The 20,633-nt window shown below is 36.0% G+C and overlaps 1 protein-coding gene across 13 annotated transcripts in view; it reads left to right on the top strand.

The window, feature by feature from the left end:
- The window catches only part of ATXN2 (ataxin 2), a 110,540-nt gene that overhangs the window by 59,733 nt on the left and 30,174 nt on the right, over nt 1–20,633 (top strand). For 7 of the 13 annotated variants that reach the window (XM_040250634.1, XM_040250640.1, XM_040250637.1 and 4 more), the window contains 8 exons: nt 1,123–1,305; nt 3,176–3,373; nt 3,997–4,104; nt 4,390–4,460; nt 10,935–11,236; nt 12,148–12,211; nt 12,823–12,975; nt 13,730–13,796. In XM_040250634.1, coding sequence (XP_040106568.1) covers nt 1,123–1,305; nt 3,176–3,373; nt 3,997–4,104; nt 4,390–4,460; nt 10,935–11,236; nt 12,148–12,211; nt 12,823–12,975; nt 13,730–13,796 — 1,146 coding nt within the window. The remainder of the gene's footprint in view (nt 1–1,122; nt 1,306–3,175; nt 3,374–3,996; nt 4,105–4,389; nt 4,461–10,934; nt 11,237–12,147; nt 12,212–12,822; nt 12,976–13,729; nt 13,797–20,633) is intronic. The other 6 variants (XM_040250626.1, XM_040250633.1, XM_040250629.1 and 3 more) reach the window with 3 other exon arrangements.

Below are 20,633 nucleotides of genomic sequence, written 5' to 3'. Positions count from 1 at the left end.
TTGTTAATTCATCTTCAATATAAATTATATCTCCAGTTAAAAATTATATAACATTAGCACTCTTTGCAAGACTGTGCTCATGATTGTATTCCTACTGAGGACACAAATTAATATGACATCCTAAAGAGTTTGGCAAGGGACTTACCTGATGGCCCAGTGGTTAAGACTCTGGTTTCCACTGCAGGGGGTACAGGTTCGATCCCTGGTCAAGAAACTAAGATCTCACACGGCAACGTAGCATGGGCAAAAAAAAAAGGGTGAGGAGCATTGGCTTTGGCATTAAGATCGAGTTTGCCAAGTGTCACCACTGTCAAGTTTCTGTCGTAAGAGTCATTGTATTCACTGTTTTCACCTGGCACTTTTGCTTCAATGCATAGTAGACTTCTTTATAAATAGAAATCACCAATGTGACAGAATTGACTGATGTGGGATTTTGATGATTCATATAGTGCAAATTTCTTCCCCAGATGTAAATTACTGTAGTATACAAGCCAATGCCTTAGCCGTAGAATTTTCAGTTCACAGCCTGTTTAGTCTGAGGCACTCTACAGGTGAGGACTGTTTTTTTTTTTTTCTTTTTAACTGCTACAAAGGTGTATCAAAGTAGTTTTTTGTTTAATAATTTTTTTCCTAGTCTTAGAAGTAATACAGCAAATTTGAGGGAGAAAGCTAAAAGTGTATGTTAAAAATTTATTTCATCATATAGCTATAACTTTATTAACATTTTGTTATACTTATTTTTATATACCTACAAATAATGGATATAGATTAAACAGATTGCTAAGATCTTTGAAGAGCTGTGACATCTTATTGTTTGATTTCTTACCACCAACTGCATCCTTCCCTTTTTTAAAAAATAAAAGAGAACAAAATAAAATTTATTTATAAAATTTTATGGCATTCCACAAAATAATTCTGAAAAAGTATGGCCAAAAATATGTATGGTGCTTATTTTCTTTTTTTAAACCAAGAATGAATGAAAGAGAAAGTGGGAGAATGTGTGTGTGTGTGTGAGGGAAAGGGAGGAAGGGAAAGAGAAAGAATGGGCTGTGTGTATTTAGCAGAAAAGTAGTACTGATGGACATTGTGGCATTTATGTGATGTTCACTGTTCCTTTCTTAGGGCCTCCACGGATGTCCCCAAAGGCCCAGCGACACCCTCGAAATCACAGAGTTTCTGCTGGGAGGGGTTCCATTTCCAGTGGCCTAGAATTTGTATCCCATACCCCACCAAGTGAAGCAGCTGCTCCTCCAACAGCAAGGACCAGTCCTGCAGGGGGCACATGGTCATCAGTGGTCAGCGGAGGTAGGTGACACTTGGCTTGGAGCGTAATAACAGTGTTCATTTTGTTACTCTACTGGATGTGAAAAGGGCTGAGCTTGAGCTCTATGTGAGGAAGTCTATGTGTATAAAAAACAGTGGAGTAACCAGGAATTGAGAAAATTATTTTTATTTTGGCCTCTACCAGTTATTCACCGTATGTTAAGGGCAAATCATGTGATCATCCTGAATTTCAGTTTTCTCAGTGAGTAAAGTAATTTTTCCCTAGTCTATTGTCTGATTTTAGGTGAGATTCATATGGGGTTCATAAATATGAATATACTTTATAGTTTTATAAAGTTCCACTCAAATGGAAGGCAAATATAGTACATAACAACGTTTGGAGGAATCATATTTCATGTCTTCTTAGCAGCCTTGTTCATTGATTCTTTCATAAACATTTATTAATATTTTGGGCTTACAGTGCTATGTATTTCTTTCCTCTGCTCCCCATTCTCTCCATACATTTTTGTTGAGATATCCTACTTTATGCCAGGCAATATTCTGGGCCTGGGTCCTGTAGGTTTCTTTAGTATCTATATATGGCACTAATTCCTGACCATATTTCACTTTTAAGGAATAACAAACACAGGAGCCCAAATTTTATGTGATTAGCCCAAAGAATGTGCTGATGGAAGCTATGAAAGTGTAAAAAATATACTTTGACAGGATCTTAGAATTAGGTTAAAACTGCTTTTGCTACTTAATGTATTGCTTCCATGATAACTAGAGTTTGAGCATGTAATGATTGCGGTCTTTTTGGTCATAAACTATGTTAATCAATGCATGGGACTTTTAAAAGAATAAAGTCTTCAAGCTTAAACAAAAATATACCCAACTCCATTAAATATCTTTAGTTGATACACATTGCTCACCTTCATATATAATTTTAGGTTTAAGTTTACTGTAAATTCCTTTGAGTTTTCTATTTTCTTCTTTGGAAATGATTAACAAAAAATAGAATTTCTAAAATATTTATTTCTTCAGTGTATCATTATTTGATATTACTCAGGTGACCCGGAAATGAATTTTGAAAGTAACAGCATTATAGAAGTGAAAGAGTAAAATCACAATTGTTAAGAGATACACACAAAATGGTGTTAGAGGTTTACTCTATACTAATTAGAAAAAAGATAGTTGTTAAGTAATACTTTCTTCCATGATCCTTTTGACATAAAAAAGTAGAGAACCACTAAAGTGAAATAAATTGAACCATTTTCTATAGATCTTTGGAATATGAATAGGTTTGTAATGAAATATAAAACCTGTTAGATACTTATTTCGAAGTCATTGAATATGAACCCCACCTTGGATTATCTCTCAGCTAAAGTGAGTTCCTGATTTCCTTAGTTACTGCAACGTGAATTTTGATGTGTTAAGAAGGAGTATATAGGATTGGCTGCAAACTGCTAAAAGATGTTCAAGTTTATTATTTGAAGAAGGAACAAAGAAGAACTTCTTAGGGATCCCCACAACACCTGCCTGCTTTAAAGAGACAGTCTCACTTTTTAGTAGCGAGTGTTGTTATTTTTATCCTAAAAAGTAGCATTTTTCCTGCCTTAGAAATCCAGTTTCTAAATTAATTTAAAATGCTTTGTTTTAAAATTAATATATTTAGTTAGAAAACTACTGTTGGACATAGGTATTAGTAATAATTGCTTTCATTTTTGAGATATTTGTTGTTTCCATCATCACCTCTATTCCTGAGACTTTGGAAAAGAAAACAGAATGATGGGATAAAGAGTAATTGGGGGAGGAGGTCAGATAGAACTATTTTACTTAGATCTTCAGAGACACTGTTTTGAGGTGACATTTAGCTTGAGAATATAATGGGTAACTTTTCTCTTTCTTGTAGTTCCAAGATTATCCCCTAAAACTCACAGACCCAGGTCTCCCAGACAGAATAGTATTGGAAATACTCCTAGTGGGCCAGTTCTTGCTTCTCCCCAAGCTGGTATTATCCCAGCTGAAGCTGTTGCTATGCCTGTACCAGCTGCATCTCCTACACCTGCCAGTCCTGCATCCAACAGAGCTGTTACCCCATCTCTTGAGGGTATGTAAGAAAGGGCTTCCAGATCCACAGTGTCTTTTATGAAGTTGTGTGTTAGAGGTTTAACAGTTTACAAAAAATGTCTGTGTTGTTTTATTCTTAGGTATGTATTTGAGGGTGACTTCCTGGTAGCTCAGTGGGAAAGAACCCGCCTGTCAGTGCAGGAGATATTGGTTTGATCCCTGGATTGGGAAGATTCCCCTGGAGAAGGAAATGGCAACCCACTTCAGTATTCTCGCCTGAAGAATCCCTTGGATGGAGGAGCCTGGCAGGCTGGGATCCATGGGGTCCCAAAAGAGTCAGACATGACTTAGCAACTAAACAAGAACAACAATGTATTTGAGAGCACATTTTAAATTTTATGTAAATGAAGTTAGTTGTTTAAGTAATACTACTAATCTCATCTGTTATTCTTAAATGTGTGTTGTTAAGATAGTTTACATTCTTGGGTAGTAAATATCAGTATAAATATGTTCATTTTTCATATGTCTGCAAAGTTAGAAAGCCTCTATTTAAATGGAAATGTTCTTTTGTAAAAACATAGGCTCAAAATTGTTGAATATTTTCTCATTTTACTTTTATAGCTTTTATCTAACTTTGAGTTTTTATAAAATATAATTTTCTAGCTAAAGATTCCAGGCTTCAAGATCAGAGGCAAAACTCTCCTGCAGGGAATAAAGAAAATATGAAGCCGAATGAGACATCATCGAGCTTCTCAAAAGCTGAAAATAAAGGTTAGAGCTTTAAAAAGTCTTTAGAAATAAGAGAGAATATGTCTTAATCTCATGCCCAGTATTGAGTATTTTTTGGTCAATACTTTTTCTTAGGATTGTACATATTTAAATGTGTAATTTAACATGTCAAAATCCATAATTAATATGTTGAGTTTTTAATTATTTTAATAGAATTTATTTTCATTTCTAGCATCCTATCCTAAAAGAATTTTAAGTTAGATCCAGATTTATTTCTAATCTTCAGCTTAAAATTATTTTAGATCTAACACTTCCTTAATTTTGTAGGTATATCACCAATTGTTTCTGAACATAGAAAACAGATTGATGATTTAAAGAAATTTAAGAATGATTTTAGGGTAAGTATAGTATTTACTAATGAATTAGAATTTAAAAAAATTTTTTTAATGTACTAAAAAATGCATTTTATATACACCCAGAATAATCAAACCATGTTTATAGAAAGCTAAACATTCTCATAGTTGTCTTTGCCTATGCTTTATGTGAGGTAATTACAGTCATGAGACTTGATAAGAACAACAGATACTAAATGAAAGAGAATGTACTTCTGATGTTGGAAGTCAACATATTATTTGCTACTCATTTGATTATATTATTTGATGACAGTAGAACAAGGCTAAGGCATTAGGGCTCCAAAATCACTGCAGATGGTGACTGCAGCCATGAAATTAAAAGACGCTTACTCCTTGGAAGGAAAGTTATGACCAACCTAGATAGCATATTCAAAAGCAGAGACATTACTTTGCCGACTAAGGTCCATCTAGTCAAGGCTATGGTTTTTCCAGTGGTCATGTATGGATGTGAGAGTTGGACTGTGAAGAAAGCTGAGTGCCGAAGAATTGATGCTTTTGAACTGTGGTGTTGGAGAAGACTCTTGAGAGTCCCTTGGACTGCAAGGAGATCCAACCAGTCCATTCTGAAGGAGATCAGCCCTGGGATTTCTTTGGAAGGAATGATGCTAAAGCTGAAACTCCAGTACTTTGGCCACCTCATGCGAAGAGTTGACTCACTGGAAAAGACTCTGATGCTGGGAGGGATTGGGGGCAAGAGGAGAAGGGGACGACCGAGGATGAGATGGCTGGATGGCATCACGGACTCGATGGACGTGAGTCTGAGTGAACTCTGGGAGATGGTGATGGACAGGGAGGCCTGGCGTGCTGCCATTCATGGGGTCGCAAAGAGTTGGACACGACTGAGCAACTGAACTGAACTGAAGGCATTATCTGATGTGACAGGTAGAAGATGTATTGGACCCTCGTTGCAGACTTACACTCGTGCACAAATGGATTGTGATAGACATTTTTCTACAGTATCATTTCTCTGTGACTGTTCATTCTTTTGCCTAGCATTTACTATAACATACTGTGCATATCAAGGTATATTTTGAGACCAAATCAAGAAATCATCCTGAAACATCACTTTAATGGGGAAAAATCTGATTAACTCAGCCCCCCCCCCTTTTGTTTTCAGAGGCTGATAAAAGTTGAATGGATCAAAGGCAAAATTAGCCTTTTCCTTGCCTGTGTTCTGGCTTCCTAAAAATTTAAGTTTTTGCCAGTAGCATCATTCTTAACTTCTTGGCACCATTCAAAATATTAAATTTAAATACTACTTCATACTTGTAACACATTTATTCTACTTTAATGCTCTTAACAGTTGTGAATTTAATTTTTTAAGCTGTGGTTAATGTATGGACACAATACAAAGAAAAATGACTGACTGCCCAAATGCCCACTACCAGCTTGATATGTCAAGCACTCCAACAACACTCTCCTGTGTAGTTGCCCTCCTCAGCTGCATCTCCTACTTAGTGAAGGGTTTCTTTCCTTGCAGTTCTTTACACTGCATGTGAATACATCCCTAAACCACAGATGGTATTATTTTGTTTAATCTTCAGTTTGATATAAATGTTATGTCCTTGCCCATTTACTTTTATTTCGCCAGTTTTTTTTTACAGTCAATCGTTCATTCTCTTCTTATAGTACACTTGCATAATTTATTACGTTATGAAGGAAAGAAAATTTTTACTTTGAAATATATGAGATAGTACTTTTTTTTAACAGTTTTATTAAAGTATAACTTATATATCATACAATTTATCCATTTAAAGTATACAGTTTAGTGGGTTTTAGTATATTCACACAGTTTATACAACCATCACATAAGCCCTTAGCAGTCAGTGCTCATTTGCTTTCAAACACTTCTGCCCGCTCCCACGCCTGTACCCCCCAGTAACCACTGATCTACTTTTTCTTCATGGATTGCCTCTTCTGGACATTTCATGTGTGTGGAACCATGCAATAAGTGGCCTTTTGTGAGTGGCTTTTTCACTTACCATCATGTTTTCAAGATTCGTCCATGTAGCCTATGTTAGTACTTCAATACCATTGTGTGGCTAGATCATATTTTATTTATTCATTTATCATCAGTTGATGCATCTTTGGGTTCTTTTTGACTATAGTGAATAATGCTGCTGTGAATATTAGTATACAGTTTTTGTGTGACCATATGTTTTCATTTCTCCTGAGTATATACCCTAAGAGTGGAATTTCTGTTTTGTCTGGTACCTCTGTCCTTCACCTTTTGAGGAAAACTTGATTCTTCGCCAGAGCAACGGCACTATGTTACATTCCCACCAGCAGTATATGAGGGTTCCTGTTTCTCCACATCTTTACCAGCACTTGTTACTATTTGTTGTTTTGATTGTGGTTTTGACTTGCATTTTTCTGACAGCTGATGCTGTTGAGCATCTTTTTATATACATGTTGATTGCTCATTTGTATGTCTTCTTTGGAGAAATGTTTATTCAGATCTTTGCCCATTTTAAAAATTGAGTTATCTTTTTATTGAATTGTGAAAGTTCTCTGTTTATTCTGTGTACCAGTCTTGCATCAAATGTGGGGTTTGCAATTTCTTCCTTTCTGTGGGTTGTCTGTTCACTTTCTTGATAATGACCCTTGAAGCACAAAATTTATAATTTTGATGAAGTCCAATACATCTTGGTTTTTTCTTCTGTTCCTTGTGCTTTTGTTGTCATATCTAATAAACCATTACCTAATCCATAGTCATAAAGATTTACTGTTGTTTTCTTCTAAGAGTGACAATTAGAGCTGTGATCCATTTTGAGTTAATTTTTTAGTTGAGGTGTAGCTGATTTACAGTGTTGTGTTAGTTTCAGGTGTATACCAAAGTGGTTCAGTTACATGTGTGTGTGTATTCTTTTTTGGATTCTTTTCCATCGTAGGTTATTACTTGATATTGAATGTAGGTCCCTGTGCCATACAGTAGTTCCATGTTTTTTTGTATTTCATTTTGGTAGCATTGTATCTATTAATCTCAAACTCCTCATATATCCCCACCCTTCCCCTTTTATAACAATGAGTTGTTTTCTGTGAGTTTATTTCTGTAATATAAGTATGTTTGTTTGCCTCATTTTTTTATATTCCATGTCATATATTTACCTTTCTCTGTCTGACTTACTTCACTTAGTATGATAATCTCTGAGTCCAGCCATGTTGCAAATAATACAAATGACATATTCTTTTTTTATGGCTGATTGTGTGTGTATACACAGCACACATCTTTATCCATTCACGTGCTGATATATATATCTAGGTTGCTTATGTGTCACGGTTATTGTAAATAGTGCTGCTGATGAACGTTGAAGTGTACATATCTTTTCGCATTAGAGTTTTTATCTTTTCTGGATGTGTCACGGTTATTGTAAATAGTGCTGCTGATGAACGTTGAAGTGTACATATCTTTTTGCATTAGAGTTTTTATCTTTTCTGGATACATACCCAGGAGTAGGATTGCTGGTTCATATCATAACTCAGTTTTGGTTTTTTTAAGCATCCTCCATACTGTTCTCCATAGTGGCAGCACCAATTTATATTTTGAGTGATTTTTAAAACATAGTGTTGAACTATGTGTTGAACAATTCATAGTGTTGAACAAATTCAGTCTTTTACCAATGGATATCACTTGTCCCAGCACCATCTTTTGAAGAGACATTGAATTGAATTGACTTTGCACCTTTGCTGAAAATCATTTAACCACAAAGTTGGGAGTGTATAATTATACTCACTTCTCCTGCATAGATCTTTCTATGTCTGTCCTTTTTGCCAATACCATACCGTCTATATTAGTGTATTTTTTAAAGTTTATTGTTTCTTCATTTAATAGAACACATTTTGGCTCTTCATATTATCAGTTCACAACTTTCTGTAAACCTTTAATACTTGACTCTCTGAAGTTCTGTGTAGTTGCAGCCTTAGAACTTATTTCTTTGAGACTTCTCAATATTTTGGGGGACCTGAAAATTCAAAAGCATTATTAAGTCTCTTATAAATAACTGTCTAGTCTATAAGTGAAGACTAGAAAGCAAAGAAATGATTGTAAAAGAATGTTTGAGGATGGGCTTTATAATTATCTTTAGATAAAGGAATGTTATTAGTTTAAATATTATTTCCTATGTATCAGAGACTGTTCTAAGAGCTTATGTAATAAATCCTTTATTGTCATCACTTTGAAGAAGGTTCTATGTGTTTCTGAAATGTGTATATCAGGAAACTGAGGCAAAGATAAATTAATTTACCCCCATGTCACATGGCTAGTAAGATAGGGCTGACCATCTGTATGTTTCATCCTCTAGCAGTGGTTTGGACAGTAGCTAATGCATTCTGTGTACTGCAGTGTTCAGTGAATGAATCATCATAGCCACTCTCATGGTGTGCACATGGCCGTAAACTGTGATGGTTCACAAAATCTGTGGTCTTTCACTCAGACAGAAGTAGGAGTATCCTGCAGTTCTGGGGTCCCCCTACTCAGCCATCAAGAAGTTCTAATATAGCTCTGTGCAGGGTGCTGATAGCTTTATTTGTATAAAAGAATTGCTAGTAATTCAATTTGTTACAGCTTAATGGTGTGGATTTTGGAGATAAGTATATGATCTATGTCCTCAGTGTTATCTAGATTCCCCTGAGCCCAAATGGGATAATTGTAGAACCTACTTCATAGTGTTCTTGTGAGAATTAGTGAGATATTGCCTATAAACTGTTTTAATACCATTCTTGATTCATATTATATACTCAGTAAATATTAATTATTACAAAAATATAGATAAACCAAAGTTATACTGGAAACCATGGGTTTTTTTCTGAGTCACATAATTTTAGTTTTCCCGTAAAATACCCATTGTCCAAAGCAATCTACAGATTCATTGCAATCCTATCAAAATTCCAATGGATTTTTTTCACAGAAATAACACAAAAGTAGAATTTGTATGGAACCACAAAAGACCCTGAATAAACAAAGCAATCTCAAGAAAAAACAAGCTAGAAGTATCACACTCTCTGATTTCAAACTATATTGCAAACGTATAGCCTCTGCAAAACATTAAGTACCTATATTGTGACTTAAATTCTGACTGTGTCCAAATGTTATCACTTTCTGCCTTCAACTACTTGAGGCTCTGTAACTATATCAGTGATACAGTGAAACTTGAGAAGTCCCTGAGATGTGTGGTACTGCTTGCCAGGATACCAAGGCTCCCAGTAGTGAGATTTTGATGATGGTCTGCCTTTCTTGAGGCTCAGGAGATAGTTTGTCTCTCTCTAGTCTTGCAGCCTCTTTTTCTGTGCAGTTGCTCTTTAGCTTATTCTTACTGCCTTGGGCTGTTGCTTGGATTTATTCTCATTTCCACCATTGATGCCTAATGATTCCCTTTTTCTTCTCTTTCCCTTCAACTATTCCTGTTTTCTTTCTTCTATGGAGTAAGGCATCTTAAGTCATTATCAGACAGTAGTAGCATTGCTTGCTTCTAGTCTGCAAACTTAAAAACCCCATCACTTATGTTACCAATGTGTTTGTCTTCGGCTCTTCTTGTTGGTGCTTCTGTTTTGTGGTTTCCTATACCTTATAGGTTATAAAGTCTTAACTGACCTGCATGTCTAGTCACATCTCCCTCTGAATCCACTTACTTCAGAATTTCCAACCCACCTCTTCTCAAGGTCAAGCCCAGGTCTTAGTTCAACATGCATAACAGTCTCTCTACACCCTTACTCAGCTTCCTCCAGTTCATTTTCCACAGGGCTGCTACACTCATCTTTGTGAACTGTAAATCTTGCTTAAAATTTTTCAGTGACTTCTCATTATCCTGAGAATTAAAAGCTAGAATCCTGAGCATAGCTTTCAAGTCCTTTTATCATCTTATTCCTCTTGGGTGAGTTTATCATTTCTTGACTCACTTTGTGTCCATTCTTGCTCCAGTTACCAGTACTTTGCTATTTCACCCAGGGCCATCTTTTCCCTTTCCTTTGGGTCTTTAAACGTGCAGTTTCTTTTCTTTTACTTAGTGTATTACTCCCTTTTCGAAACTCTCCCCAAACCCCCAATATCTTTGACACTTTAAATGACATTTTCGTTGAGAAGCCTTCTCTTTCCATGAGTTGCTTTTTCCTCTGGAATCCCCATTTACAATAGTTGGTTAGTGTCTGATCTCATCCAGATGGAAAGCTTTGGGAGGATAGGAACTATTTTATATTTCCATTCCCAGCACACACAATTTCTGACACATGGTATGCACTCAATACAAAGTTTTCAGGCTAGGACATTTGAGTGCTTACATTACTATAGTTAGATTGTATAGACATTTCATTATTGTTGCCTTATAATGAAAACATTACTTGTAAAGTATGAACAAAGCGTTACTCAGAATATTTCATGCTTACAAATACTAGTTTGTGCTCATGGGAAAAAATGATTACTAGAGTTATTTAAAATATTTAAGTATAATTATTTCCTTTATTTAGTTACAGCCAAGTTCTACTTCTGAATCTATGGATCAGCTGCTAAACAAAAATAGAGAGGGAGAAAAATCAAGAGATTTGATCAAAGACAAAATTGAACCAAATGCTAAGGATTCTTTCATTGAAAATAGCAGCAACTGCACCAGTGGCAGCAGCAAGCCGAGCAGCCCCAGCATTTCCCCTTCAGTCCTCAGTAACACGGAGCACAAGAGGGGACCTGAGGTCACATCCCAAGGGGTTCAGACTTCCAGTCCAGGATGTAAACAAGAGAAAGAAGATAAAGAAGAGAAGAAAGACGCAGCTGAGTGAGTAAACCTGGAATTTAGCACACCCTTTTGCTTCGCTTTTCCTTAAAGTGTCCAAGACCTTCCAACTCCAGAATGTATCTAGACTTTTAGACTGCTTTATATGTAGCCCTCAACTTAAATACAACTGGTCTTAACAAATGACATTTTAAGTCAGTTAGGTCACTGCACCCTATACTCTTCCCTCCTCCCATGTTTTTCCATCCCTTGGCAAAAAAAAAAAAAAAAAAAATGCATAAATTAAGAATGGCTAATTTATAAATGTACAGGGAGTTGAAAAATTACTGGCTTTCGAACTGATATCCCCTGTATGCTAGTCAGTACCCACCTCCTTGCTGTGCTGCTAGAGCTAAGAACTGCCACTGCCAAGAAGAGAGAAAATTTTGGTGCCCCTTATCAATTAAGTGGGGCTTTTGTGGGCCAGTCTTATTTGTTCTGCATTCCCTACAACACTGTTAAACAGCTGAACTTTTGGAATTCAGCTTGTTGATATGTCAGGGAGCACTTATTCTTGATTTGAGGCAAAAGTTTTTATTACAGTCATGATTTTTCCCAAGATACTTTATAGGAAACACTGTCACAGAAAAAAATTACTACATGCTAGAGACTTGATATATTAAGGATGGCTTTTAAATATATTTTATAAGGGGCAGTAGTCTTCGGGTTGTTTTTGTTGGTTGCTTTTGAGAGAAGCTTTGCATATTTCACTTTTTAAAAAATTGTCCTTTTTTGACTAGCAATTATCAGATTAAGCAGTGGAAAGCATGTATGTGTGTGTTTTAAGGCAGAGAATGATCTTCTAGTGAGAATTACTTAAGTTTAGCAGTTTTTTAAAAACTGTCAGGTATAAAAGACTTTAGTAGCATAAGTTCCATGCAGATTTCACTGGCCTTTATTTTTTTCTGGTGTAGGCAAGTGAGGAAATCAACGTTGAATCCCAATGCAAAGGAGTTCAACCCTCGTTCCTTTTCTCAGGTAAGTTTTCTCTCTCTCTTTGAAGTAAATCTAGTCTCTTAAAAAAAAAATCAGTAGTAGTAATACTTCTTTTCCCATACCTGCCATCTAAATTCAGTTACAGTATGCTGAAACAACTTCTAGTTAAAGTTCCTTTTTCTTATGTGGTAATTAATGTATATTTTTGAACTACAAGAAAAAAGTCCTAGTTTTATCATCAATTAATAATGTGGTCTAAGGCAAATTTTTTAATCTTTCTGACTCAGAATTTAAAGATGGTTGGTCTGCTAGGCTCTCAGGTTCATAGATATACTGTTAATATTTTCCTGACTTTGAAAGATGTTTTTAAAAGTATTTTTTAATTTTTAAAAACACTTTTTTCCAGTTCTTAAAGATATCACTGCTATTTTTAATAGCATTGTTGATTAATTGATATAACATTTACATTAACTTTCTACCAAGTATTTCTTTTTTTATTTGAAACACTTGCAGGTTTATTTTCTGTGAGATAACTTTCATTAAGAGATACTAATTAACAGTGAGTAAAACTGAGACAGATGGGGGAAACCAGTCCTCAGATTCTAGTAATAGTTACCTTTTCACCTTAAGATAGTTGATTTTTGTTTTTGTAGCCAAAGCCTTCTACCACCCCAACTTCGCCTCGTCCTCAAGCACAACCTAGCCCATCTATGGTGGGTCATCAGCAGCCAACTCCAGTTTATACTCAGCCTGTTTGTTTTGCACCAAATATGATGTATCCAGTCCCCGTGAGCCCGGGCGTGCAAGTAAGTCATAGAATTTGACTTGTTCATTTATCCTCTGTAAGTTATTTATGTTTGACACCAAGTATTCTGTAGGTGCACAGTGACTTGCAGTGATGGTATAACAGAGATATTTAAAAGTGGAGCCATGAGACTTCCCTGGGGGTCCACTGGTTAGACCTCTGTGCTTCCACTGTAAGGACCTGGGTTTGATCCCTGGTCGGGGAACTAAGGCACTTCTCTAGTGGCTCAGATGGTAAAAAATCCTCCTGCAGTGAGGGAGACCAGGGTTCAATCCCTGGGTTGGGAAGATCCCCTGGAGGAGGGTATGGCAGCCCACTCTAGTATTCTTGCCTAGAGAATCCCCATGGACAGAGGAGCCTGGCAGGCTGCAGTCCGTGGGGTCGCCAAGAGTCAGACATGACTGAGCGACTAAGCACACACACAGGGAACTAAAATCCCACATGCTGTGTGGTGAGTCACCCTCTCCCCCCCATCCCCGCAATTTTTCTCTAAAAAGTGGAGGCATGCAGTATGGTATATTGTTGATATAAGGACCTAAATATGAAAATGTTTTCTGGTCGGAAAGATGATTTAGATTTACTGTAGTTTGGATTTGTCCTTTTAGCTGTGGGTGTGATTTTATCTTTTTAATGACTGCTAAGAATCAGGAAACTTTAGAGCTAGCTCTCTAGCAATATACAATTAGGAGAGAGTGGTAAGATACATTCCTAATATCTTGAGAGCTTAATCTTCATTTTCTTTTTATTTCCTTAAGCCTCTATATCCTATACCTATGACGCCCATGCCAGTCAATCAAGCCAAGACATATAGAGCAGGTAAAGGTGAGAATAATCCTGCCTGTGTTTGCTTGTAGTCTGCATGCTGCATGAATAAAATAACTCATTTTATAATGAGTAAATATCTGTGGTTCAGTTTTGACTTTTCATAAAACTTCATTCACTTTTGGATGTTCAGCGTTACTTAACATCAGGTATTTAAATAGATTTTTATGAACAAAAACGGGAGGAGAAATACTCACGAGTCGTCAAGATCCTCTTCACAAAAAATAATTGAATTTTGAAATATTCAGTGTTAAATTTGTAAAGATGGTTTGCTGAATTAACTCTTTGCTCACATTCTTATACAATATGTAATTTCTCCAAAAAATTTAAAATTTCTTTGTGAGCAGAGATGGCTCACTTCAGAAATTGTCAAAATGCTATTAGAGAAATGTTTCTTCATCTTTAAAATGAGAGTGTTGCAATCTAGTACTCTGTGTTTGTGCAGAAGAGACTTCATTGAAAAAAAACACATACTTATCTTAAAAGGAATGTTGAAAAAATTAAAGGGTTCCTCCTTTTGCCATTTAGGTAATTAAGAGCAGTCGTTTCTATCATTTTATTGAGAATAGAAAGTAGAATGGTTTGTATAATAAAATCACTTCTCAGTGCCCAGTAATTACCTCCATCACAAAAATTTCACTTTTTTTTCCCCATTATAGTTTATTGCAAGAGACTAACTTTGGTTCCCTATGCTATGTAGTAGGGCATTGTTGTTTGTTTATTTAATATATAGTAGTTTGTATCTGCCAGTCCCAAGCCCCTAATTTATTCTGCCATCTCCACCACTCTACCACCTCTTTACTCTTCAGTAGTCATAAGTTTGTTTTCTGTCTGAATCTGTTTGTTTTATAGATAAGTTCATTTGTGTCGTTATGTTAGACTCTCATACATGATATCATAAATGTCCTTTTCTGACTTCACTGTTAGTTTGATAATCTCTAGACTCATCCATGTTACCACAAATAGCATTATTTCATTCTTTTTTTATAGCTGAGTAGTATTCTATTGCATATGCATCACATTTTCTTTATCCATTTACTCTTTATCAAAACACTCTTTATCCATCTGTTCATGGACATTTAAGTTACTTCTGAGACTTCCCTGGCTATACATTGGTTTAAAACTTGTGCTTTCACTACCACGACTCTGGGTTCAGTCCCTGGTTGGGGAACTAAGATTCCACATGCCATGCACATGGCGTGCCCAGATAGATAGGTGGTAAGTAGCTTTTGTTTTCCCTTCTTAATAAAATGCTGCAGTGAACATTGGGGTACATGTATCTTTTTGAATTAGAGTTTTCTTCAGATATATGCCCAAGAGTGGGACTGTTGGGTCATTTGGTAACTTTAAAATTTTTCACTTCTTAATAAGCTTTCCTCAGTGTTTGAAGCAATTGCAGTTTTGTGCATGTTAGTAATTAAAACTCTTTTTATTTTTTTATTTTTTATTTTTTAAAAGGCTTAAAATGTATTTTAATAAGTTCATGTTGCATTATTTCATTTCTCAGAAAAACTTCAAAGGTATTAGGGACAAATCAAACATGGTACACCAATAAAAAATGCACAGCATAACTAACTACCTAAGATAGGCAAAGCTAAGAGCTACCGTCTGACATTCAGCATACAGCAACCCTGTTCTCAAGATTGTACTAGGCCTATCAAGAAAAGCTGTGAATGGCAACATCACAGACACAAAAGGGCCATTTTTGGGTTGTCCTTACCCAAGAAAAAGATGGAGGCAAGTTTAACAGAAGATTTTTTAAAGATACACTAAATGAAAATCTCTAAGAGAAAATGTCTTCCTTGGGACATGAAAGGGTAATATATGGGACATAACAGAACCGTATGTATGTTGTCTGTGACCTCTGTGGACATGTGCCTGAATTCCCACCTGGGAGTGATTGGAACAGTGGGGCCAAGGTCATTGGGGGATGTTTGGTTTTTGTGGTATATGTGGCAGGATCTCTGGGGTAAGACAGTGCACTAAGTCGTGTCCAACTCTTGTGACCCCATGGACTGTAGCCTGCCAGGCTCCTCTGTCTACAGGATTCTCCAGGCAAGAATACTGGAGTGGGTTGCCATTTCCTTCTCCAAAAACTCTGTTTTTAAAAAAGAACATGTAAGAGGGGAAATTGCCTGGTGGTCCCTTGCTTAATTAGGACTTGGCGCTTTCAGTGGCAGGGCCTGGGTTCAGTCTCTGGCTTGGGAACTGAGATCTGGCAAGCCTCACAAAGCAGCCAAAAAAAACAGAATATATGATATCCTATGTCTTTCCTTTAGAACACTGAAACCTATTGGAAGAATTCTACCTTAGATCATTTAAAGTTATCTTGTGGGATAATCTTATTCTGAGGGCCTGCTGTTTCATTTCTACATACTTTGGGTGTATCATATTTAAAATATGGATATTTTTATTAGGTAGCCAGAGTGCTGTTATCACACTTTATAAAAATAAACTAATTCTTTTTTATCATCTAATAACCATCATAATAAGATTACCCTGATTGAGACAGGAATATATTTTTATAGTTGGCTTGTTTTGAGTGTGGATCAAAATAAGATCTTCACATTATTACATTTGTTATATGTCTTTGTTTTCCCCTATTTTTACCCCTGCTCTTGCTTTGTGATAGAAATTGATTGTTACGTAGTATATCATATATTCTAGATTTGTCTCTTCTTGTGATGTCATTGATTACATTCAGGTGTAAATTTTATGGGAAGTGATAAGAATACGTGATAGACTGGGCATACACACTGAGGAAACCAGAATTGAAAGAGACACGTGTACCCCAGTGTTCATTGCAGCACTGTTTATAACAGCCAGGACATGGAAGCACCCTAGATGTTGTCCATCAGCAGATGAATGGATAAGAAAGCTGTGGTACATATACACAATGGAGTATTACTCAGCCATTAAAAAGAATACATTTGAATCAGTTCTAATGAAGTGTATGAAACTGGAGCCTATTATACAGAGTGAAGTAAGCCAGAAAGGAAAACACCAATACCGTATACTAACGCATATATATGGAATTTAGAAAGATGGTAACGATAACCCTGTATATGAGACAGCAAAAGAGATACAGATGTATAGAATAGTCTTTTGGACTCTGTGGGATAGGGAGAGGGTGGGATGATTTGGGAGAATGGCATTGAAACATGTATAATATCATATGTGAAACTAGTCACCAGTCCAGGTTTGATGCAGGATACAGGATGCTTGGGGCTGGTACACTGGGATGATCCAGAAGGATGGTACGGGGGGGGGGGGGGTGTTGTTCAGGATGGGGAACACGTGTACACCCTTGGCGGATTCATGTTGCTGTATGGCAAAATCAATACAATCTTGTAAAGTAATTAGCCTCCAATTAAAATAAATTTATATTTTTTTAAAAAGAATACTTCATTTTTTAAAAAAGAATAGATATTTGTGAGTGCTCTTATGTTGGATCATTTAAGAGGTACAGTATCTGGTCCTACTTGGAATTATGGTAAGATTTATTAAAGGCTCAAGTGGTGATAGCCTGGTCCTCCCCTCTCCAATTGTAAAGTTTTCTGTCAAATCTGTCATTGTATTTATTGATGATTGGTACTTAACAGCATCTTTTCATTAGGGCTCTGTGTTGTCATGTCCAACTCTTTGTGACCCTATGGACTATAGCTCCTCTGTCCATGGTGTTTTCCAGACAAAGATACTGGAGTGGGTTGCCATGCCCTCCTCCAGGGAATCTTCCTGACCCAGGGATTGAACCTGCAGTTCTTAGGTCTCCTTTATTGGCAGATGGGCTTTTTATCACTAGTGCCATCTGAGAAGCCTCTTCATTAGGGCTGTGGTTCTCAAATTCTAGTGTACATTAGAATCACTTGGAGAGTTTGTTTAAAAAAAAAAAAAACACAAGTTGCTTGGCCCTATCCCCAGAATTTCCAGTTCAGTAGATTTGGGGCATAGCCTGGTAATTTACTTTTCTAGTGCAATTTATTAAAAAAACAAAAACACAATTCCCCAGTGATCCTGTTGGTACAGGACCATACTTTGGAAAGCACTTTAATTAAGAGTTTGAAAACAGTGATTTCTGAATTTCTAGCATTGCTTCTCCACTTACTAGCTAGAATCATTCAGTAAGGGACTTCTTTTTAACCAGGACTGTTTGGGTATCTTGAAATAGTTTGTACAGAAAAGTTATGAATACAGGTAAAATTTTATATATTGTTAATATACATATTATATATATTATATCATATATATTCTTGTATAATTTTATATATATCCATTGTATTTCAATTAAGTTTTTTTTTTTCTCTTCTCATTGTCCCATCTTTGATCAATGATAATCGCTTTACATTGGCTCCTGTCTCCTTTTGGTACTACTTATTTGTCTCTGATAACTTCCTTTCTGCTATGAGTAAGATGTCTCAGGCTAATCTTCTAACACTAGACCTGGATCAGTAATCCTGCAAGCAACTCTCATTCTCTTTGCTGGGAAATAGTGTTTAGAAACCATTTTCTGTTCATTGGGTATGCTCATTGCTATTGAATTAATAGTATCTGTATTTTAACAAATTATCACAAAGCTTAGCTGCCTAAAACAGCAAACATATTTTATTTCACATGGTTTCTGAATGTCAGCAATCTAGGAGCCTCTTAACTAGGTGGTTCTTCCTTAGAGTCTCAAGCAGTTGCAAAAAGATGTTGGCTAGAGCAGGAGTTATCTAACCCAGAGGTGGTGGATCTGCTTCCAGATTCAGAGCTGTTGGCAGGATAGTTCTGGTCAGAAAATGTCAGCTGGCTTTTCCCATAATGAGAAGCAACCTAAATGGAAGCTACAGTTTGTTTTACAATCTAACCTTTGAAGTAACCTAGCTTCATTTCTGTCATTTGCTTTGATTATGTGGAGCAAATCTGGTACATGTGGAAGGGACTGTATTAATACAAGGGTGTGGAAACCAAGAGGCAGAATCACTGGGGGCCATCTTAGAGCCTGGCTTATTTACATTTTCCTATAATGTGTATAAGATGTTTTCAGAATATTTGTGGTCTAACTGTTGCTCTACAAGATAAAATTTAAGATTTCTTTCGTATCTCACTAAGAATTCTTGTAAGTGTCAGTTTTCAGAGTCAGAAATTGCTACCCATGATACTTCGAAAATGCCATTTTCTGTAGTCACTGTTAGGTAAACAATTGGACACCTAGGTAGGTTAACCTGATTGAACTTGTTAACATTTGTAATGATAATTTTTTTATTGTTTTAATTTTATTTTTTACGTGTGGAATATTTATTTTCAAAGTGAAAATTACATAAAAAGATTGTTTAGAAAAGTCTTGTTTTCATCCCAGTCTCTTACTTTGTACTTTCCCTCATCACTTCCATCCCATTAAGTGAATTGTCCCCTCCACCATTAGCAGCTGATGATTTAAAATTAATTTCTGTTTATCCTTACAGTATCTAGTTTTACAGTTGTTTCCTTGCAGATGTTCTGTTTTTAAAAAATAGCTCTATTTGGATTGTTGACCTCTCGTTTATATAGTTGACCTTTGAACAACTCAGGGGTTAAGGGTACTGACCCTCTGTGCAGTCAGAAACTGAATATAGTTTATAGTCAGTCCTACGTGTTCATAGTTACAAATCATCCAACAGTGGATGGTTTAGTGCTGTAGTATTTACTATGGGAAAAAAAATCTGTGTAAGTGGACCCACACAGTTCAAACTTGTATTTTTCAAGGGTCAACTGTAATTCGAAAGCCATAAAATTCATCTCCTTGAAGTATATACAGTTTAGTGGTTTTTAAGATATTCTCAGAGCTGTCCAATCATCACCAGTCAATTTTAAAACATTTTTATCACTCCAGAAAGAAACCCCTTATCCTTTAGTAACTATTTTCCTCCCACGCCATGCATGTACACACTCATATCCTAGACATGCTAATACACTTTTCTCTATAGATTGCCTGTTCTGGATATTTCATGTGAATGAAATCATATTATATGGAGTCTTTTGTGACTGGCTTCTTTCATTTAGCATGTTTTCAATGTTCATCCATGTTGGAACATCTATCACTATACACTTCATTTCTTTTTATAGATGTATAGATACTAGTAACATTTCACTTACCCATTCATTAGTTGATGATTCTTTGGATTGTTCCACTTTTTGATTATTACGAGTGATGCTGAACATTGTACAGTTTGTATGTGGACTTAGGTTTTCATTTCTCTCAGAGTGGAATTACTGTGTTCACAGTGTGCTACACTGTTTTCCAAAGTGACTATACCACTTTTTATTCCTGCCAGTAGTATTGTTATTGTCTGTTATAATCCTCGTGGTTATAAAATAGTACTTCATTATGGTTTTGATTAGTATTTCCCTAGTGACTGATCATGTTGAGCATCTTTTCATTGACCATTTGCATACTGTCTCTAGAGAATTGTTTATTCAGATAATTTAATTAAAACTAGGTCAAATATTTGCCTGTTAATCACTGACCTGTAAGAGTTTTCTATATATTCTATATATAGATCTTCTATCAGATATAAGATTTACAGATATTTTCTCCATTTTATGGTTTTTGTTATTTTTTACTTGATGGTGGGCTTTGCAGCACAGAAGTTTTTAATTGTGGTGGAACCTCAGTTTATTTGTATTTTGGATTGTCACTTTTGCTTTTGGTGTCATACTAAGAAACCATTTCCTGACTCAAGATCACAGAGATTTACCATGATTCCTTTTAAGTAAGAGTTCATTTTTAACATTTAGGTTAGTGATGCATTCTGAGGTAATTTTTCAGATGGCACTAGTGGTAAAGAATCCACCTGCCAATGCAGGTAGACATAAGAG

Source organism: Oryx dammah, unplaced genomic scaffold, assembly GCF_014754425.2.
Source record: "Oryx dammah isolate SB20612 unplaced genomic scaffold, SCBI_Odam_1.1 HiC_scaffold_12, whole genome shotgun sequence".
Lineage (NCBI taxonomy): Eukaryota > Metazoa > Chordata > Mammalia > Artiodactyla > Bovidae > Oryx > Oryx dammah.
Note: the sequence above shows the minus strand (reverse complement) of the source record. Positions and strands in the feature narration are given on the sequence as shown.